Source organism: Prenolepis imparis, unplaced genomic scaffold (genome assembly GCF_030444845.1).
Source record: "Prenolepis imparis isolate NDT839.2.m4 unplaced genomic scaffold, iyPreImpa1.0 SCAF_12, whole genome shotgun sequence".
Lineage (NCBI taxonomy): Eukaryota > Metazoa > Arthropoda > Insecta > Hymenoptera > Formicidae > Prenolepis > Prenolepis imparis.
This window is the reverse complement of record NW_028141170.1, coordinates 9,253,311-9,276,252: the sequence shown is the minus strand read 5'-3', so window position 1 is coordinate 9,276,252 and position 22,942 is coordinate 9,253,311. Positions and strand designations below refer to the sequence as shown.

Here is a 22,942-nt window from a genome sequence, read left to right as displayed (position 1 = left end):
TTTTTTATATTACTAGAACAACACAAGCGCGCGCCATTCTTTAATTTTATAATCTATATTATAAATTATATATTTTATTAATTTACTTGAAAATGATACATTTCTGATCATATATTCACACAAAAAAATCAGGAGAAAGCAATTAGATATATATATATATATAAAAATCAACAGAAATGTTATGAGAAAATAAATAAAATAATTTAACAAAAAATATGATCTAACAATTAATCAAATCGATTAATTAAATTATTCTCGAATTCTTTCAGCTTTTTCTGAGTGCGAGTTAAATGTGAAGTTGCATCATCGCAACTTGCCGGAAACTTTCGAGGATTTCCGTCTAGATGACACTTCCCGCCAATTGGTAAGCACTGTAGGGTTACACTCGCTTGTATAGAAGGACTCGTGAGATTTATCAGCGCCACGGTCCTTGCACAATCTGTCAGACGGCGTGAAATTTTCGGTTTTACGTAAAGACGCCTTCGACGTGTTGCCGGATACTTTCTCTCCCTTCGTTATCAGATAATTACGAAGTAATATACCGTCGTATTTCGGCGAGAGTTCGAGAAATTCTTTCGCGAAAGCTTTATCAAACTCCGCGCGTGATTTTCTCGTCTTTCTATTTCCTGCCAACAAGTATGTATATTGAAACATTTAAATTCTTATTTATTAATTAGGAGAATCTCATATATATATATTTTTTAATAAATAGTAATTGAAAATTATTATTATTAGAATATTATTTATTTAATAATATAATAATTCTAATAAAATTCTTAATATTATATATAATATATAATAATTCTTTTTTAATTAAAAATAATTTATAATTAATTTATCAATAATAATAATTATTATTATTTAATTAATAATTTAATTATGCATCTTCAATATGTATGACTTTAATACATTACCGTGCATTTTTTCTTTAACAATTTCTTTTTTAGCAAAACTTTTACTGATATCAGTTTTTGATGTTCGACATTTTCTTTCCATATTGTTGAAAAATCTTAATTTTACACAGGATTTTCCAGTTCCGCTCATGCATTGCGATGTCATTACATGCTTCGATGATACATGCTGTAATAAAAGCTTCTTGAAGAAAGTTGTAATGACGAGTTTTGACTGTAATTATTAACTCTGTCGCTGGTATAAAAGGATATACATTAATAAAAAATATTGGGTTGTTCGGAAAGTCATTTCGTTTTTTTCACATACAATTTGTATGTGAAAAAAACGAAATGACTTTCCGAACAACCTAATATATTTAAAGAAGTTAATTGAAAATTAAATCATTATTTAAATTTTTGTACCAATTTTTGAAGAGCTTGATCTTTTCTTCTGCATCTCGATGCTAAGTTGTTTAAAATATCCTTGGTGTACGCGTTTATCTTTTTCGTGATACTCGATAATTCATCGTACTCGAGTTTAAGTTGTCTAACGAGGTAACTCTCAACTCCCGAAATCGGTATATCGGAATCAATCGTATCATTATTTAAAAGATTACAAGATACTCCTACATCCTTGACTAAAATAGCATCTTGAAAGTCGTCAGTTTTATTACTTCTGTAACACGAATCACGAAAATCTTCTTTATTCAATTACAAATTTATCGAAAGTCAGTAAAATAAAATAATGGAAAGAATAATATAAAAAATAAAAGTAAGAGCGAGAAAGGAAAAAAAAATAAAAATTTCAAGATTTAAATTAAAAGTAATATTTTCAATTAAAATGTTTTGCATTAATTGAAAATAATATTCTCAATTTAAATGTTTTCGGAAACTAAATGACATGCGTTTCTTTTTATCATAAAGTTTCATAAATTACATCTGTACAGTCTTAATAAATAAAATTACACCTGTAATAAGGAAATCCGCAATAATCGATTTCGCTATTCGAGTTCGTCCTTCGCAAGGGATCATTCTGGATTATTACGAATTCATCGGGCATATAATCTTTTACGACATTTATCGAATTCGATGATACTGTCGAAGCAATCGGATTTTTATCTTGTGAAGGGAAAGTATTCTTGAAATTTTTTGTGCCGGAAATCGCTGAATATTTTCTCCTCGCCGACATAATACTACATGCATCGCCCGTTTCCGGGGAGCTAATTGCGCATATCTTAGAAAAGCAGATTTTAATAATATTATTAAAATTAATAACAAAGTATATAATTAATAATAAATTATATAACTAATTAATAATACGCAATAGATGTTTATATAAATATATGCTCAATGATTTCATTATTATAATACATTTAAAAATGTGATTTTATTATTATAATATATTTAAATGAGTATATATATTTATTACATTTGTATATTGTATATTATTGTTATAGAGATAATTACCTAAAAATGTAGCGCGGAAGTAAACGCAACGTCGCAACACGAGAAGAGAGGATGTGAGGACAATTACTTATCAACAGATTCATCGATTAAAGGATTCATCAATTGTAATTACCGAGATCCTGAACTTTCTTCGACCCATCACCGAGAAACACAGGCAAGTACCGTAGTCTTTGTGTCTTTGTACTTTAGACGTATCCATCACATTATAATAAAATCGCGATTACACCGATTAATTTTGGAAAACGAAAAAGATGGAATACTTCCTTATTTCGTTCTCTACAACGGGGTTATTTTTACCTCTCAATAGAGCAATCGAGAATATCGAGATTAATCCTTGACTGCAATCTATGGACAACTTCGTTGTCGCTTGTTTAAGAATCTGCAATATGTATAGGATGTTATTTTAGCTTCTTCTTTTTTAAGAAGCAAAATTAAATTATGAATCAAATGATAACATAAATAAATTGACAAAATATTCTTTAAACAGCCGTTTGCTATTTTTTATCGTATTTAAATACTATAAATTAAAATTTGTGTTTATCAGTAAGGGGATAATTTCTTAAGGTCTAAATACACGTGTTTCATGTAAATAAATGTCAAAAGAAATTGTACTGAGAACTAAACAATCTTCTTTAAGTTTTAAAACATTATATTTTATTAATTTTACGGCAAATCCGCCATTGAATTGATTGTAAATACGGAATTCTACGCCATTGGTGGCTCATTTTCTCCGGCCGACAATCGCGATAACGATGATGATGACGGCACTACCAGATCTACATCATCTTCATGACTTTGGGCGCCCGTTGGTTTTGGCGCCCGTTGGTTTTGGCGCATTAAAATTGTGTTTAATTAATTAATAATTAGTTAAATATATAAGACAATTATTATTTAAAAATATAAAAATTTCATTTTTATGTGAGATATATAATTAAATTAATTGCAACTATATATATTTCTACACAAACAATTTTATTCTATAAGATCGCGATTCCCGAGAATTTTATTTTTCAAATTCTCTCGGTTTAATCTTCAAGAACGGTTCTCTCTCAAGCTTTGCTCTTTTACGATTTCTGACAATTCTCGATATAATAATAGCAATAGTAATAAAAAAAGGATGAAATACGACTCGATTTTAAATATGGCGAGCTTTTCTTCGAATTTTGCATCTAATTTTTCGCCAATTTTTTTGCAATTTTTTCCAAAGTTCCAAATATATTTCAATTCTTCTATATCACATGGGCCCAAAAGGCCCATATTTGTATACATCACTGTACCAGTTCGTCGAGCACGGTCGGGGAACGGGTCGCGACGTCGCGGCCCCGCAGTCTTCGGCGTTCCGTTCGCCAGTCGTTGTCGGATCCGTCTTTCTGGAGGATTTTCGACGTGCATCTGACGTGCATTTCGCGCGAGAATGTGCAAAACGTACAATTAGTGCGCAATTCGTCGTCCAAAAATCCGAGAGGCGCGTATGTTCAAATATATCTGTGAGATCTCTCCAAGATTTATATATTTGCCATCGCGATCTTGAAGATTCATAGCGGCCCCCGGGACCGCGATGTCTTTGGGCATCACCGAACCCGATGTGAGAGTCGTGAAAAAAAATTGATTTTAAATAATTGATTATCAGTACTCCGAAAAGATTGATAAAAGATTGCTGATTGATAAATATATTTATCAGTATATTATTAAATTGGAATATAATATAATTAATCACGGTTAGATAATTACGAGATTGTCAAAAATTATTGCGTTATATCGATATTGAAATAATTAACTGGATTGATAAATAAATAACTATTCAAGGATCGAGAGAAAGTAGCGACGATCGCTGGTTCGCCATCGGACTCCGAGAGAGTTGTATAAAGTGTACGCGATATGTCGGGGACTCGCGATGAGTGACATTTTCGCTTCTACTTATGAACTAAACTCATTCGCCCTAACGCTGTAACGATCGACCGGAACATTTTATCGGAATAGAAATGTGGGGAAATGTGTACCAAAAAATATACCGCAGCTCCTTCATTAGTGAAAGCACAGTGATATACCGGAAGAAATTATGAGTATAAAAGATCCACAGAAAGGAAACAGAACCAGAGCAGAGTCGCACGATCGATGAGAGGAATCGTGGCACAAATAGATAAATAATAAATATAATAGCGATAAGAGCGATAGCATATATGTGATGCAAGGATAGCCACTGATTTTATCAGCAACTCTCAGCGCTTTCTTCATGCTGAATAATCGTCTTCGCGTGGTTGATCTCGATTTCGATCCTGCTGATATCGAATTGGATTTCTTCTCCTTCGGAGTACCACATTTATAGGAGTCCGGTTATCGCACAATTTGCTTTAATGTGGATTTACCGAGATTAGATGGATAGATCAGATGTCAAGATTAAATAAGTGCGCGTGCTGGATCTCGTAAATATCCGAGAGTGATTCTTGTGAATAATATATCGAGACGAGTCGAGATTGCGGCGAAAATCGGATGAGACGTGTCGAATGGAGTAAGATTCCTCGCAGATCATCATTGTCGTGGATCATCGATGTAGCGCGATGTCGGTCTGGTTGCCTGTCGTGGCGACGCTCTGCCTCTGGATGGGCGCTGGTGAGTTCAATGCAAGATTCCGCGATGTGCGCCGGCTGTCAGATTGAGATATATTTATATGCCTGAATATGTTTTTTAAAGAATTAAATTTAAAAAAATTTAAATTTAATTTATAGAGGAGAAATTAAATATAATTTAAAGAATTTTAAATTTTATTTAAATTCTCCTCTACAAATTAAATAAAAATTTTTTTAATTTGAATTAATTGTAAATTTATGTTATGATTACTTTGATTAATTGATATTAATAAACAACAATTAATGAATAAAGAATGTATAAAAAAGTGGAACATTGCAGTAAATATAAATATCTGCGAAATATACAAAGCCAATAATGTGCTTTAAGAGGATAGCACGAGATCTATGAAGCAGCAATTGCGAAATCAGGGATAAAAAAATCGAGAATCTTTCACAAGCATTCCATGAAACCGAAGATATCTAAGATGAAAAATATTTGTGATACTCGTGGAATTTATAAACTATTCTTTTATAGACGCAATAATCTTGGAGCAAGAATCTTTACAATATCCGCGATAATTCCAAACGAGATAATTTCGAAATTACTGATTAATTTTACATTTTTTAAAAAATATTAATCTTTAATATTGCACATTGCGGTTTTTTTGGGCAAAGTATATTATATCTAATAAGATGAGTTATACAAATACTTTTTTCTTTCTAATATGTCATGGAGAAAGCTGCGCGCATTCGCATGTATAAAGATACTAGAGTAATTATTATCTAAACACGTGACGTATTTTTTTATTAGAAAGAGAAAGAAAGAGATAATTTTTTATTATTTGCAAAAATAGCGGCTATTTCGAAATACAACAATTGCAGAATTACAATTCATTACAGATCTTGCATATGCTCTTTCTAATAGAAATTGTGATGTGTTATAATAAAAGTTTGATGACCAAACACCTTTCGTGCAGCAATAATATCCCATCACGGTTTTACACAGTAGCTTATTTGTCTTAACAGTAGCTTTCTGTAAATATTCTTAATAAATTTTAAAAATAATTATATTAAAGATCTTTTTAATATTTCTTAAATAAATTATACATAAATTCACAATAAAATGTAGATAACAGTTATATTAATTTAATTATGACTTACCTATTAAATTGCCCTATTGCCCTATTGCCCTATTGCCCTATTGAAACTTGACCTATTATTGATATCTTTTTAGTAATGTTTTTCTAAAACATGAGCATATAATATAAATATTTAAATATGATATAATTCATCTTTAAATTATCATAAATTTTAATTCTAAATTTACATACATGTAAAACTTTAAAAAATAATAAAGAATTAATAATAATAAATATTATATTCTCTCCCCCCCTCTCTCTCTCTCTTTCTCTCTCATCCACTCACTATCGAGAATGATTAAATATATATGTATAATTGACCGATATACAGGATAATATTGTTTGGTATTTTATATATTAAATTTGTTTAGATTTATGGAAGAGAGAGAGAGAGAGAGAGAGAGAGAGAGAGAGAGAGAGAGAGAGAGAGAGAGAGAGAGAGAGAGAGAGAGAGGGAAAGAGATTTGAGCAAGTAGAAAGTCCATAATATCACAAGAAAGTCTTGTCAAGGCCTTTCAAAGTCGGCCTTTTGTCAAATCCCTCTTTCTCAACTCAGATAATTGCCGAAGAAAGCCAGAGAGCAATCGATCGCGTGGTAACAGTTGCGACACGATTACGAGATATGTATGTTCGAGCGTAGGAATGCAACAAGAGGAACAGGACAATTCATCCGTCAGGATGTTTTGCATGTATATGAACATACCGACAATTGCTTGAACGCTAAAGACTTTAATTAGTCGAGTGCGCAAATAGTTGCAATCGAACCTCGTAATTGCAATTCAATCCCTGGCAGTGCATCCTGTAAGATAAGCCCCATCGCCATTTTAGTTCGCGCAAAAAATGACAATAAAACGAAGTATCTTTTAAATAACTCCAAGTGATTAAATAATTGAAATATCTTATCGATCGACATGTGTGATTAGCCTACTTATTAAAGTGATAATAGAAATTATATTTATGAAACGATCTTATGAAACGATACTTCTATATAATAGATATTTTTTATATTTTTTAAAGAGAAGAAACACTCATATTTTATATTTTTATTTTTATATATGTGTAATATATATTTACACAATTTATTTGATACTCTTTGCAGAGAATAAACGATATAGCAAACAATCTAGAATACAAAAATATAAATACATTTCTAAGTTTGAAATCACGTACATAAGTATATATATTGCATATCTTGTCAATCTCATGTATATGCATGACGTTTGACATGATTAATCTTTCGGAGAATAATTAACGGCAGCCAGGAAGCGGTTTTGAGATTATTCGCAAATAATTACAGCTACTTTGATACGATCTCTTCTTTCAGGGCAATCATTAATGATTTAACCGTCTTTCTCAATAAAATGTAGCACTTTACAAATACATAATTTTCTAAGTTACTATAGCACTTTTTTCTTTCATTGTCAGTTTTAATTTTATTTACATTTTAATTTTCTATATCGATTATAATTTCTAATTTTTTTATATTAAGTAATTTCTTAAATTTTCTTGTATCATAACATTATCGCGAAATAATTTTCTACTTTATGCAATATTTTCCCATAATATTAATATTCGAAAAATTGATCTATATAAATTTTATAGCGCTGGACTAGTCAGAATTTCTCGAGCTACGTGGCTTGAATATTTCAATATCATTCGAAAGTTCGTATCACAAAATAGTTCGTATAGCACAATTCTCGCCACGCACAGTGTGTACATACAGTATCCACCGGAAAAATAAAAGCACGCACAATCTACGCATGCCAGAAATACTGGCATCGGCCTCGTGTAAACCTTCTCTTTGCGTCCTCATCAGCAGCTGATACAATATAATAAATTCCAGGGAATTTTTTATCAAAATTATTCTACGATTTAATTTTCTTGGGCAAAAAATAATTTATCTTGGTCAAAAAAATACAGTATCGTTACAAGTATATAGTTCTCTTCTTGTAATGTGTCTGATTTGAAAAAAATGGAAGATATAGAGTGAATTAAATTTTTTTTATCGAAACCTGTTTGATGTTAAAGTATGAGAATGAAACGGTAAGGAAAATTGAGGGAAATCCGTGCAATTGTGCGAGGACAAACTTTATTCTCAGCACGATGAAGCAGTGACACGATCGCAAACTCATGAGACGCAGGTATTAATACATTGCACCTGGCGGTCGCATAATCAGGACGCAGACACTCTGCAAAAACTGACGGTCAGGCTTCACAATAGAAGCCTTGGTTTAATCCTTTTCAAAGGCAAAGGCGAATATTCGTGTTTGAAATAGCTCGAGAAGTAGTATAACTGCGATGGATCGAACACTATATAATTGATCGAATAATTATTTTTATTGCAAAGAAGTTAGTATCCAAATACTTTTAAAATAATAGAAAATTGCTTTACAAGTGATAATATAATATAATTATATATATAATTCGTCTGTTATTTATTAATATATTTAGAGGAGATACAGAAAGGCAGAACATATATTTCTCACTTTCTAAGCTTTATTATGAAAGTTGAAAAGATACACAAACTTGGAATAAATTGTGTGAATTATTTTAGATAGAGATTCAAATGAGAAATAAATATGAATTTTACTTATGGATCTTTCATCTATAATATTTAAAAAAAAAAAATTATTTTTTCCTAGTATCGTTTTACTCTTTTACGAACACCATTGCGGATTTCGTAAAAAAATTTAATTTATTCTGCCTTCCATTTGTTTTCAAATCGAGCACTACAAGAAGAGAAATATATTCTTGCAACAATACTGTATTTTTTGAATAAGATAATTGTTTTTATCCAAGAAAATTAAATCATAGAATAATTTTTGATAAAAAATTCCCTGGAATTTATTATATATCAGCTACTGAAGAAGGCAAAAAGAAGGGGTTTACACGAAAAAAAATAATTATTGCAATGTACTACTTGTTATTTATTTCATTATTCTTTAACAAGTGGTCAGATGCAATAATTAATTAAAAATGTTCTTTAAATAAATTATTAAATTGTAAATAAAAAAAATGGGTAGTTCAAAAAAGACGAGAATTGGAAGTGAAAGATTCTTGTATGAAAATTATCCGGCTCGGTACTTTTCGCGAGAATATTAACAACGTCCAAGTACAGAGACAGTCATACAAACCGGGTCACCAGACACCGAGCAAGAACCCATACCTAACCTTCACTGACACCAAGACTCGTCGACCATGTCGAGATGGAGGGACCAAACGCGTTTCCATTAACTCGTAGAATTTCTCGCAATAGCGCATCTTCGTGCCATCGTCTTCTTCGCGCGTCATATCGCGATTTATAGCTCAGGATGTATTTATTCTAGCTTTTCTGCAATTCTGATTGCTGTGGAGAACAAGTTTTTCCCGAAAAAAAAAACCGATTAGTCCTACAAAATAGCATTAGCAAAACAAAAACCTAAATCAAAAGAAAAAGCATAAAATTATATACATATAAATTATGTATATATATACAATATAAATCATATAAAATAAAATCACACACACAAGATAGATTTTATCTATATATAAAGAATCTAAATTTAAAAAAATTGTTTCTTAATTTATATTATATATATTTATGAGATTTGCATATTATATTTTCTTTTTTAATTTACATTATACATTTTTCTACTTAATTTTTAATTTAATATTATACAGCAATAGTATATTTTTTAAATTCTCGGAACAGAAATTTACTCGAGCATAAATGCGCTTTTAATAATTTCGGTTTAATGCGCAATAAGCTCATCACCAAAGCGAATGCAAATGCAACGTGTTATTACGGTGCGGTGCATATAAAATCGTTTTATGCGGGTACCCTTTTCACCAGATAAAAATTGCTCGTAACCAGTTCTAAACAATTCCTCGGCTTTGCAGGCTACTTTTGCGCTTGTTCATGCATTTTTATCAATGTTATGTTAAGGAAAAATCCACTTGTATTATAAGCGAGTGTTGCAAGCAACAGTTTCGTTATCCTTGCAATTATCTTGACAACGAATACAGGATGTCGATAATATAATTATTTCTCTGAGATTAAATCTCCTAAACAAGTGGAATCAAAAGAGAATTTTCTTAAAACTAATGTATTAAATATCTAAGAATTTCATATATGCAAAATAGAGCTATTGTAATAATTTGTGCAAAAGGATTGCTGGTGTTAGCACAGGAATTTGCATAACCTGTCAGCCACTATTTTTAGCTAAGACTTGAATCGGATTATCGCAATTAAACAGTGTGCGATTGTACAATAGGTGCTTTCAGAATTTTACAAAATCTTGAGAAAAAAAAGAAGAATGAAACATCTAGATAGAGTAGAAAAATACGACAGATTATTATTTTATTAAGCGTTCTTCAATCAATCAGCCATTTTTATGTTACTTAAAAAAAAATCTAAATGGAGAAATATTCTGAATTACTTTATAAATTTCTCAATCATATTTGAAGAAAATAAATTGCGAGATGATGGAGGACTCTTCTGAGCTAAAGACTTTTCCTCTTAAGATTAAGCCGCGTCTTATCTTTTACTGCGTGACAATTCTGGGGAGGAAGAGTCTCTCGAAGTCTTCTCGAGAATGTTACGTAAAGATCGTTAAAACGCGATCGCGCCTCGTCGGCTCGTTTGATTTTTTTTTTTTTCAACTCTCGAAGGCGTTGTCGCGCATGAAAGTGAAGCGTCACGCCGAAGAATATTTAAGGACCGACGATGACCTCACCATGTGAAGTGAAAGTTCCCCGGCTTTGCTTCGATTCGACTCTCGGTTCCACACGGTCGGACCGAGATGACGGGAATAAAAAGAGATGCACGGCCTCTTTCGGCATCTACAGTACCCGGAAATATACTTGCTCCAATGACGTCATGACCTTGGTCGAAGCCGCGTACTTTCCGGAGGTTTTCGATCTTGCGACAACTTGCGCGTTTCGTATTTTTATAGAGAATTGATTAGAAAATTGAATAGAATAAAATCTGACCCGTATGATGTTTTTCAATCAAAAAAATTGACACATCTTGAAATCCTGAAGAAAGGATTCGCTCTTTATTAATTCAATGTGTGCAGAAAAATTCACTGCCATCGAGATGACAGAATCTCAGGAAAGAGACAGGCAGAAAGAGTAGGTAGTAGATAGAATTTCAATTTCTTTTCACAATAATTCTCGAGAACAGGTCAATAATAATTATTCTTCATGCAAGACGAGATAAAAAGGTGTCTCACTTCTAAAAGGAATAATATTTGAGAACAAAAATTCTGTGAAATTAAAATTTATTTATTTTTTGATATAAGTATAACAGCTTATGACATTTATTTTTTCGATCTTGCGACAACTTGCGCGTTCCGTACTTTTACAGAAAATTGACGGTGAAATGTCAAGTTTCTACCATTCAATTCCTTTCTATCTTTAGTAATAAAATTACAATAAAATAAATTTCTCCGAAAAAAATATATGTAAGAATGAATATTATAGTAAAAAGATCATTAAAGAGTACTTCTGAGATTGATGATAAATTGATCTCAAGAACTGCTTGAACGATCGTTCTCGGAACGGATCTAAAGTATTTGAAAGGCAAAGAGGTAAGAGCGGCTGGTTGTAACTTGTATCGAGAAAACATCGCCGACTCGGCTTTGCAATCCATCGCGACCAACGACGGAAATCGAGTGGTTCACTTTCAGATCCTGTTGCACGTCTTGCATTACTTTATCACTGCACCATTCGCCGGGTGAGTCACACGAAAACTGCACCTGCCCTCTCATTCCGTATCTTGGAAATCCCTTTATCGTGTATAAAATAATCGTGTAAAAATGTAGTATTTTTTCAACAAAAAATTACCGCAATTAATTTATTATTTTATATTATTAAATTTATTTTTTATTCCTTTTTTATTAGTTATTTTATTACTTTCTTATTATTTTTGATTAATTAATTATTTATTTGATTTACTCTAAATAATAAAATAAATAAATATTGTTTTGTATTAAAATTAAGGATTAATTAACTGTATACACATTATTAAATTCTTTAATCATCATACCATCACATCTATGATTTCCCATTTAAATCGTAAAAGTAATTATCGAAAGGATACGTCTAAACGTGTAATGAGGCGGCAATTTGTCCGTGATATATAGGCATTGAATTGCACGAATCGAGACACATTTGTTGATTGACGATGGCTAATAATTACGAGCATCTCTTCGGCCGTTCAGCTAATTTGCGATCAACGATCGGCCGATCAATTTCCGAGCTTCACCCGTTTCCGATACACCTGTCTTTGCCGAAGCGAGAGCTCTCGCGAGAGAAACGAGCTCTCGGAGCATAAATCACGGGGCCGGACTTTCTAGCCATTAACGACAGCTCTAGTGATGAGAGCTACCGCCTGTCTAGAGCCATCGGCGATGTTCCCGATGTTGTCCTATTCGTCTCGAAGAGAGAGACAAAGAGAGACGAGCTTTAACATTTCGCGGTTTAACTAAATGTTACGCTTGCAGCGCAGATTATTGAACACACGGTGTGATTTATTGAAGAGCCATTAGAAACCTTAATATGCTAAGTAGCTCGCGAATGCGTTAAAATTAGCCATGCAAAATGACCGATTCTCTTTATGTTGCATTTAATATAAGACTCAATTTCTTAAATTTGACACATTCAAAAAATCCACGGAAACAGTTAATGATGTCTTGTTGAATAAATAACTTGAGGACTAGATTATAACAGTGTGAGAAAAATTAAGCAGAGTATCAAAAATATGATATTAACCGTACGATAAAAAATAAGTGAATGAATTTTAATTTCACAGAATTTTTGTTCTCAAATATCTCATTTCCTTTTATATAAAAAATAATTAAATTAAGCAAAAAGACATATTAAATTAGAAACATTATACACAGAAAAATAACATCTTCTGTTTATATCAGAATTTCTTCATCCGAAAATAATAATTTTTTTTAATTTGAGCTAACTGTAACTCTTTCCAAAGGTTACGCACAGTTAATCTTTCGAATCAAAACTCTTGCAGAAGTGAGACACTTTTTTACCTCGTCTTGCATGAAGAATAATTATTATTGACCTGCTCTCAAGGATTATTGTGAAAGGAAATTGAAATTCTATCTACTACCTACTCTTTCTGCCTGTCTCTTTCCTGACATTCTGTCATCTCGATGACAGTGAATTTTTCTACGCATATTAATAAAGAGTGAAAATCCTTTCTTCAAGATTTCAAGATGTGTCAATTTTTTTGATTGAAAAACACCATACGTGTTAGATATTTTTTATTCTATCCGTTATAAGAGGAAAATTTTGAAAAAAATATTGTGAAAACTTTGAAATTGCTTGCTTGCTTCTACGCTTTGTATTCTTATCTTAATGATAGGATAAATTTCTCTCGAATTAAAGTGGAGTTTCTCTCGAAGAGAATTAACAGATGCAATCTAATTACAAATCTTTCTTCAGAATCTTAAACGAAGCAGATTTTTCACGAATTAATTTTACCTGAGAACTAATTAATATTCTGCTTTGATAACACAGTGGAATTTCTTTTTATTAATTTTTAAAACAATAAATTAATTATTTCTCCATTAACCCATGCTATTTAATTATATTCTCTACATTTTAAACTTATTGTTAAATTAAATTTATTTATATTAACTTTTAAAATAATTAAATTAATTATTCATTTATTTATGTTCTCCATTGATCCAAGTTATTTAATTATATTCTCTAAAGTTTTAACTTATTGTTAAATTAAATTTAATGGAAGCAAAGTACTTTCCATTCCATTTTTCCCGAGATAATCGCCCAAGGACCATTGTGAAAGGCCTGAGAGACTCCACCTGCCTCTTTCGAGAGAGCAAATCCCCCTCATCTCCTCTCATGTTGCGAGGAGAGCAACAGTAGAGTTTCCTTTAATCGGTCATCCAAGAAGTAGGGCAGCTCGTTGCCAGTAATTTCAGCGAGCACCAAGATTTCAATGTCCAAGGACAATACGTGATTCGTATCAACGAAACAGTATAGTATTGTGGACACTCCGTTAACGTTATACGTCAATATTGTTGGAATAACAGTAGTCAACAGGGTACCAATGTTGGCTTTCAATTATCCTAGGTGCATAGAATCACATCGATCCACGTATAGGCGAATGAACTTTTTTTTTGATCATCCAAGGTACGGACAATTCTATAGGGACACGCGTCGCTTATCATTATTACGATATATACGATTTATACCGGAATGAAAAGGACTCCATTTCTTCTCTCGACAGACGCATATATTCACGCGGATATACACAAACACGACGTGGACGAGCGAGCCGTGTTCGATCGCACTTTCATCGTCCCACTTTCTCCGTGTTGGGACGCATCGCCGGACTCGACCACCACACTCTTCGTACTTCTCCTCGCGAGGGAATCTTTCGCAACCTTCACGATAACCTCGGCTTCTCGTCCTCCTCGTCGTTCGTAGCGACGTTAAAAGTAGAAAACGCGCGAACGAAAACCGAGAAAGTCCGGGAGAACCGCACATCCGTCTTTTACATCTTGCAATTAGACACGTCACAGACATCCGGAGGATAACGACCCGAAACCTGCTCGAATCGGTCGCGATTTAGGAAAGTCCCAATCGTGATTGACGCAAATCGGCGCTCACTCGCACATTGGAGAATGCTCTCTTTATATAATCTAGCATAATTTTCTCTATTTTTTTATAATTATATAGACTGTCCTCTGTCCTCTCTTTTTCTCTCTCCGCAATTCGACATTCACTCAGAATTTTAATAATGTATTTTCTGAATACTTTGTAATATTGCAGAAAATTATATATGTTTATATATCGCAATTTTTCACAATGTTTAAATATATTCTAAGTTTTTACAAATTAAAATTTTATCAAATTAAAATTTATTTAAAACGAATTGAACGATGACTGATCTTGTTATCAATATAATAAAATTGATCCTAAAGTCAGAAGAGATGTTCATCAGGTATTCACATTCAGTCATTATATAAATAAATATATTTATAATTTAATATATATTTATAATATTCATAATTTAAAAATGAAGAAAATTTTATGAGATTTTATGAGATTAATTATTATCAAGCTCAAATTAAAAAAATTCTATCAAATTAAAATTTATTTAAAATGAATTGAACGAGAAATGATCTTGTTATCGATATAAAAATCAACTATCAGAAGAGATCATCAGATATTCGCATTCAGTCAGTGTATAAATAAATATATATTCATATATGTAATTTAATATATATTTATAATATATAATTCATAATTTAAAAAGAAAATTTCGTAAGATTTGCTAATTATTATCAAGCTTATTATAACTATGATCAAATTTAAAAAATTCTATCACATTAAAATTTCTTTAAGCTACATTAAACGATAAATGATCTTGTTCGATATAAAAATCCATCCTAAATTTGTCAGAGGAGTATTCATTAGATATTCACATTCAGTTTATTATAAATAAATGTATTCATAATTTAATATATATTTATAATTTAAAAAGGAAATTTTGTAAGACTTGCTAATTACTAGCAAGCGTATTAATTGCGATCTTTTATCTCTACATCAGCATTTTCATTTTTAATTGCACAATTTCTTAGCATCGCATATCTATATATTGAAGTAAATAGAGAAAAAATAGTAACATTGTGTATCAAGAACTTAGTCGTGCGACAATGTGTGACCGCGATTTACGGTACTATTCCACGTCATCTCGTTAATATACACTTATTCGCGAGCGATCGGTGAGGAATTTTTTTATTTTCATCCGATCGTGACGCCGATTGACATTGATACGAATACGCATGACGGCGCATCGCATTACAATGCGCACACCGACTTCATCTCAAACGCGTTTATAGCGGTATTGAAGTCACTGCACTGTGAGAATACAGTTACTGTGTGCGCTATATTCTCATGAATAATCGCTATGATTACGGCGGCGCAAAGGGTGAGAAGAGCGCCAAGTGAAGCCGGCTCTCTGCCATTATGAAAAGATCGTCACGCTTACGTCGCTCTTCTTCGTCGAAAAAAAAAAAAAAACACATCTTCGTCGTGCCTTCTCTGACAGAAGCTCATTGACTTGAGAGAACTGTTATTACATCGAAAACAAAGTCGTTTAATTGTAATCTTTTTTTTCCCACATTGCGAAACGTGAGATGCATCGCGAAGAGAGTTTTAAGCTATGCAATGGTGATGATGGGTCTCAAATCTTCTTTAATCCTTTTCGCTCTTAAATTTTTTTCTCATAAATTTCTTCGATTAAGTTTAAATTAAAGCTTAATTTTATTTTTTTTTAAATATATTAGCAAATATTGATTTTTTAGGACATTCTGAAGGATCGAGTCGCGTAATAGCAGAAGCAAAATTACAGACGTCAATCATATTCGTGAGAAGAGAGCATGCAACGCGAAAGAAGATTAAAATCCGTTAATTGTTCCTTGATGAGAATATTAATGAGAAGTAGATCTGAATTTTGAACAAATCGCGAGCGCGTTCTTGTTTGTTGCACGATGCACTTTCTATTTCTTAGTATATATGCGCGCCTTTCGCGCCATATCAAGATTGGCCGGCTGGTATCATAACGCTCTTCACCGAGACTGACTTTCTATTCTAAGCATAACTCGCCGGTTCGATCATTCCTAATAAGAAATGATCGTTGGGATGTGATTACCGCGAAATCATATGACGAAATGATTATTTGTCGGGGACGCGCAATCAGCTGATGTGGAACGTCGCGATGAGGTCTAGTTATTTGCTTTTCTCGTTCAACTGTGCTTTGTAAAATAGTACTTAAGACAGTGCGTTAGCATTAATTATGCGAGATACAAATGATAGAAAAAGTTTTAAAATATTGAAATCTCTCAAACATTTGCGATATATTTTTCTCTCTTCAGAATTTTCCTTTCTCGAACTATAGTTTAAAGCGTTACAATTTTTTTAATTTAAGAAAGAAAAATATATATACATGAACAATTCTGAATTTATATATAATAATTTTGAATTTATATACGTGAATAATTTTTCAAAGAGATTAATTATGCGTATAAGAAACCGCGTAGCCGAAAATGCGTAGAACGAAATCTCTGTGGAGGGTCACAGTCTACTTGACGATATGAACTCGAAATCCAGGAAGGAATGCATATCAAGGCCGATCTCTCGGTGCGCGCGCATTTCCACCCGCTGCTCTCTCTCATTATCGTTCGGTAAACCCGCGGCTAATTAGAGCTCGAGCGTGTAAAGGAACGAGCTCTCGCTTGCGAGGAATCGAAGCCGATTTGAACGGGATTTCAGTCGCGTTGTCAACCTTCCGTGACGAGGGGGCCATTGATTGCCGACGAACTGAATATCCTCTCAATCTATTCTATCTAATTCTAAATTAATATCTTAGTCTGGAATTACACAATCACCGTAATGATTTAAATTAAAAAAAAACTTTTCAGAACTTAAGACGATAAGAGAAAAAAAAGAAGAGTTTAAATATGCATACGCAGATGTAAATGTCAAATCTCCGATAAAGTTAAAAATACAATATATTAGTATATATATATATATATATATATATATATATATATTTATATATTAAAATATATCAATATATATTAATAAGGCGTTTGCTAAATAAATTTTAAAATAATAATAATATGTTAAGAAAATTAAAATAATATAATATGTTGTAAATATATGTTATAATGCTTTAAACTCGATTAATATTTTTGACAGTTATCAGCTGATTTCTGTCAAAAAAAATTATTCGCGGATAAGGTATTATAACATATTATTTACAACTATTTAAATATATTTAGCATATTATTATTTTAAAATTTAATTAGCATATTAACACTTTACTAATATTTTTTGACAGAAATCAGCTGATTTCTGTCAAAAAATATTATTCGCGGATCCACAAAGTTTCATGTCTGTAAAATGTTATAATATCGAAGTTTGAAAATTTTTAAGTCGCAAATCGCTATATTGAATAACCAATTATATTTTATACTTGCAGGGAGTCAGTTCAGCGACAATACACCGCCCATAATGTGGCTGGATCGAAACTGGGTGCTTCCGGACAACGAACCCGTAGGAAGCATCGTGACCAGGGTTCGCGCCGAGGACAATGAGCAGGACACGCTGACTTATGGTCTGGAACCTCTCGGGCACAATTACAATGGGGACGACAGTCCACAGCCTCCGTTGCCATTCTTCATCGACAACAGCACCGGTACCGTCTTTCTCAACGAGACCCTCAAAGGAAGGGTGAGTATACTATCGACGATTATTTAAAAAAATGATATTTTGTATTAAAATTTTAATACAGTACAGGGTTTTTTAAAAAAGTCTCGAGAATAATAAAATAAATAATTTAAAATAATAAAATAAATATATATAATTTTGATGAAGAAATATAAAAAATGAGAGTAATATTTTTAGACACGTGATGTAAATTAGAGAATGTGTATCCGACTAATTAAATATATGCATATTCTAAATAAATTGTGGTAACATATATATTGTCGAACGCAGAATCGAATGCAATGGATTAAATAAATTCGAGTTTATTGGAAAAATGTATTGTAAAAAAAATGTAATGTGTTGTCTTTGATATTGGATGAAAACACGACCTGTCTACTTATACGGTGTTGGCGAATGCTCGAATGTCGAGGCGTTTGAATTACGCTTCTTGTTCATTCTTCTCTTTCCAGGGAGGCCAGAACCTGTTCCTTTACGTGACCGTTTCCGATGGTCAGCTCACGGCGAAGACTGAGGTTTACGTCAACATCAAGAACGCATCGGCACCGAATCGGGGAAAGACAAGGTGCGTGTTCACGTACACATATACTATAGCAGTTTCGATAGCTCGTTGCAATCTATCGTGCATCCATATTTAAAAAAAAAGTTCGACGTAATTAAACGCTGGTTTTTGGAAAGATAAACATGTAGAAAATTCTCCATAATTAAAATATATGCATCAATCTTAGAAATTAAATTTGTAAAAAAAAGTTTAATTTTTTAAATATATATAATTATAAAATATATATATTAAAAATATATATATATATAATATTTAAAATGTTTTAAAATTAATAATAGTCATATTTTCTAATCTATGTACATCGGTCGAATAATAATTATGAATGCGGTTTGATAAAATGCAACATATGGACTTCTGGTGTCTCTTATGTTGTATTTTTTATTTATAACAAAAAACTAAAGTAGAAATAATTCTTTTTCATTTTATGTTATTTTTGAGTTTCAATTTTTCGTTTCATACATCCAAAATGTTTATTAAATCTCGCAACCTATATTTATTAGAACTTCTTTCTTGACGAAAGTTTAAGTATTATAAAAGAGTCTTTTTTAGCAAGAAATAAAAATACATTGCATATAATTAATTCCATTATTCTAATTTGATATAAATTTATTTTCTCATAAAATTATTGTTTCTTCTATAAATTTAAAATTAATTTATATTTAGAGATATAACAATTAATATCTAAGTGAAAATTCTATTGAGTGTTTACAAAAAATGGCATTTTTTTCATAAATGATAAAAAACAATACTCGACCTTAAAGGAGACCCAGCCGTGATTCGTTCCATTATTCATGCTCCACTTGGTTAACGATCAGGGACGGATCAAACAAAAATTGCAAAATGTAGAAAAGTATTTATATTATAAAAAAATCAGTTTCTTATGTAAAAAGTCAGAATGCTAATTTTGTAAAATTGTTGAAGCATTTTTTGAGAAACAAAATAAATATAAGCTACTAAAAACACTAGCTTCAAAAGCACATAATTATGAACTATGCTATTGAACTTTATATTTTATTTGATATTTTTTTCAATCAAAAAATTTATTATATTTAGTCTCAAAAGAATGATTTCCGTTTTTCACAGGACACCCTTTCCAAACCAACACGGTTCCGGAGGCCGAATACGACCGCCCTTCCTCGGTTTACCCAATCTACCGAGCTTCCCCTCACCTTTGCCTCCTTTGCCACCGAAGCAGTATCATCCTGAAACTACGAAACTCGAATTGGAGAGGACGAAAACCAAGGAGAGCGACAACAACGTCAGCGGTAGTACGGTTGGCACCGTCACGGAGGAGAGCGTCCAGGTGAACGAGGTGGAGGGTCCTGCATTGAGCTCGAAAGTCGCACCCTCCACCGCGCCACCCTCGCAGGATATGGCAATGACTCTGATACCGGTGGTAGCCGGATGCGCTCTCGTCCTGGGTCTTGGCATGGGCGCCTGGTCCCTGAGGAACAGATTTTGCGACAGCCGCAAATCCAAGGCGGACACGGTACGTGAAATAAAATTTATTCAAAAAAATGTAAAAAGAAAAAGAAGAATGTTCAGATGTTTAAATCACACAGTGTTCTACGATTTTCAGAAAGAACAGGCGTCGGTCAGCGTCTCTAATCTATCCGACGATCCTTCTCTCATCCTGAAAAGATGGCGAGGTCCAAAGGCTCGCAGCAATCGTTATCAGCCGTGGGAGAAAGAATCTCAAGCAGGCATTCAGAGCAAGCAGGAGGATAAGTGGGAGTTTGCCAGGCATAGATTGAAGGTAATATTTCATCATCACTGATTTTCACAATTGATAATTAATTCTTGGATGTGTTACTAAGCTCCCAAATAGAACAATTAACTGGCTAGTTAAATACACTAATTTATATTAAGTAAATAAGCTTTGATTAGTTATAGCTTGATCAATTAAATAATCATTTTTTTCTCTTATTCTCTGTTTTTTAATTTAGCAATTAATTATTCTCAGGTTTTCAACATCCTTGGCGAGGGTTGCTTCGGCCAAGTGTGGAAGTGCGAGGCTCTGGACATCGATGGCAACTCTGGTCCCACGATAGTAGCGGTAAAAACTCTGAAGGAGAACGCTACCGAACGAGAGCGGCTGGACCTTGCGCAGGAATTGCGGGTCATGAAGAACCTAGATCCTCATCCCAACGTGGTGCGGCTTCTAGGATGCTGCACCGAGCGTGAACCTATGTTTGTCATCCTGGAATATGTAAGTGGCGGCAAGCTGCAGAGTTTCCTCAGAGCCTCCAGAGAAGAAAGGAATCACGGAGGCGCAGGCTTGACCTCCAGAGATCTCACTGGATTTGTATATCAGGTAAACGATCGAGAAAGCTTTGTATTTTAAATCTCTACAGTCGACTTAACTTTTCACATTTGCTATTCATTTGCGTTAGATTGCCAAAGGTATGGAGTACCTAGCGTCGAAAGGTATCATTCATAGAGACCTGGCCGCCAGGAACATCTTGATCGATGAGAATCGCGCGTGCAAAGTGGCGGACTTTGGCTTTGCCAGGGATGTGGCAGCCAATCAGATTTACGAGAGAAAATCTGAAGGTAGACTTCCGATCAGGTGGATGGCACCCGAGAGTCTATATGACAATATATTCTCTGTCAAGTCAGACATCTGGAGCTTCGGCGTATTGATCTGGGAAATCGTGACTTTAGGATCGACACCATATCCCGGACTAGCCGCCGCAGAAGTAAGAATATTTATAAAGTATCCAAAATTTCAGTAAAATTCTCAATCACGCAGCTTTGTATAAATTGAATTAAATTGAAATTAAATTGAAAAATACACATTTATAACATAAAAAAAATTTAATTGACTAAAATTTAATTATATATTAAGCGAAATAAGGAAACGTTAAATAAAAATAATTTGATTGAGATTAACATAATTAGAAAGAAAGATCAATTAAATTCATTAAAATCGTGACAACCGAAATGTTTGTTTTATATCAAAATACTTACATTTTTGCAGGTGATGCGAAGAATCAAAGAGGGCTATAGATTGGACAGACCTGAACACTGTAAAAGAGAGCTCTATAATATTATGTATTATTGCTGGGACAAGGATCCGGCTTGCAGGCCATCCTTCGCCGAACTTGTTAGCCTAACCGAAGGTCTTCTACTCGACGAAACGGATTATATCGAGCTCGATAGGTTTCCAGATCACTCATATTATAATGTACTCAATCTCAGCGGAGAAAAATTGTGAAGTTTGTGATTGTGATCATGAACGTTGTTGTCACTTTCGACTCTTGTTGAATAGATAAGACGTTTCTGTAATTAACATTATCATTTAATTGAATGGACTTTTATATTATTTTTTAGCCGACAAGAAATATTAAATTATATAGGATTGACCGAAACATAATATTGTATTTCGTAATGATGTGTGTTTAATGTGTTATTTGCTCTCGTTGAAGAATGACTTGAGATAGAACTTTAATATTTGCTACGGCGTAAGACTGTTTGATCGTTTTGTTAAATACTCACGCGCATGTACATATATAACATGATTTTGTATGTAACTTTTATTAAAAATGGAAAATATAAACATAATATAAATGTCGATATAAATGTCGTTCCCGGGAAAAAATCCATATATAATTAAATATAAATATATAGAATTATATAGAATTATATTTTATTATAAATGTGGAATTTTTCTCTCTCAGGATGTTTATATAAATCGATGAAAAGTATTTGCAAATACTTTGATCAATATTCATATCATGAAGTTGTATATATGTATCGAGTTAAAATATTGTTGTAAGTTATTGTATAATTAATAATTAATGCTCTCTGTCTATTGTAAGAATAAATAGATATATGTATATATAATCTGATTTTTCTCTAAAATTGTTTTTTTTATTTTCTATTGAAAATAGTATATATTAACTGTGCTGTTAAAATATAATTGAATTTATATGAAATGTATATATATATATATATTTAAATATTATAAGTACATTACGAACAAATGATAAAATCAAATTTAGTTTTATCAGCAATTGAAAGATAATTATGGTTACATAATTCTAGGTAATTATG

At 32.4% G+C, this 22,942-nt stretch overlaps 2 protein-coding genes across 3 annotated transcripts; one reads left to right on the top strand and one right to left on the bottom strand.

Annotated features, from left to right (window-relative positions):
• Positions 1–269: 269 nt before the first annotated feature.
• Positions 270–22,630, top strand: Cad96ca (tyrosine kinase receptor Cad96Ca). Of its 2 annotated transcripts, XM_083051656.1 has the most exons (9): positions 270–364; positions 2,348–2,511; positions 18,080–18,330; positions 18,777–18,889; positions 19,970–20,375; positions 20,466–20,642; positions 20,850–21,200; positions 21,280–21,585; positions 21,867–22,630. In XM_083051656.1, the coding sequence occupies exons 3-9, from the start codon at positions 18,112–18,114 to the stop codon at positions 22,101–22,103; spliced, it is 1,809 nt and encodes a 602-aa protein (XP_082907782.1). In that variant the 5' UTR covers positions 270–364; positions 2,348–2,511; positions 18,080–18,111; the 3' UTR covers positions 22,104–22,630. The 2 variants fall into 2 exon arrangements, with proteins under 2 accessions (XP_082907782.1, XP_082907780.1); XM_083051654.1 differs by lacking the exons at positions 270–364; positions 2,348–2,511 and adding an exon at positions 3,705–4,967.
• Positions 304–2,556, bottom strand: LOC145943964 (uncharacterized). The gene is made up of 5 exons (XM_083051884.1): positions 2,470–2,556; positions 1,859–2,124; positions 1,314–1,566; positions 915–1,080; positions 304–626 (listed from the first exon to the last, which is right to left on the bottom strand). Exons 1-5 carry the CDS (start codon positions 2,554–2,556, stop codon positions 304–306), a joined length of 1,095 nt encoding a protein of 364 aa, XP_082908010.1.
• Positions 22,631–22,942: the final 312 nt, after the last annotated feature.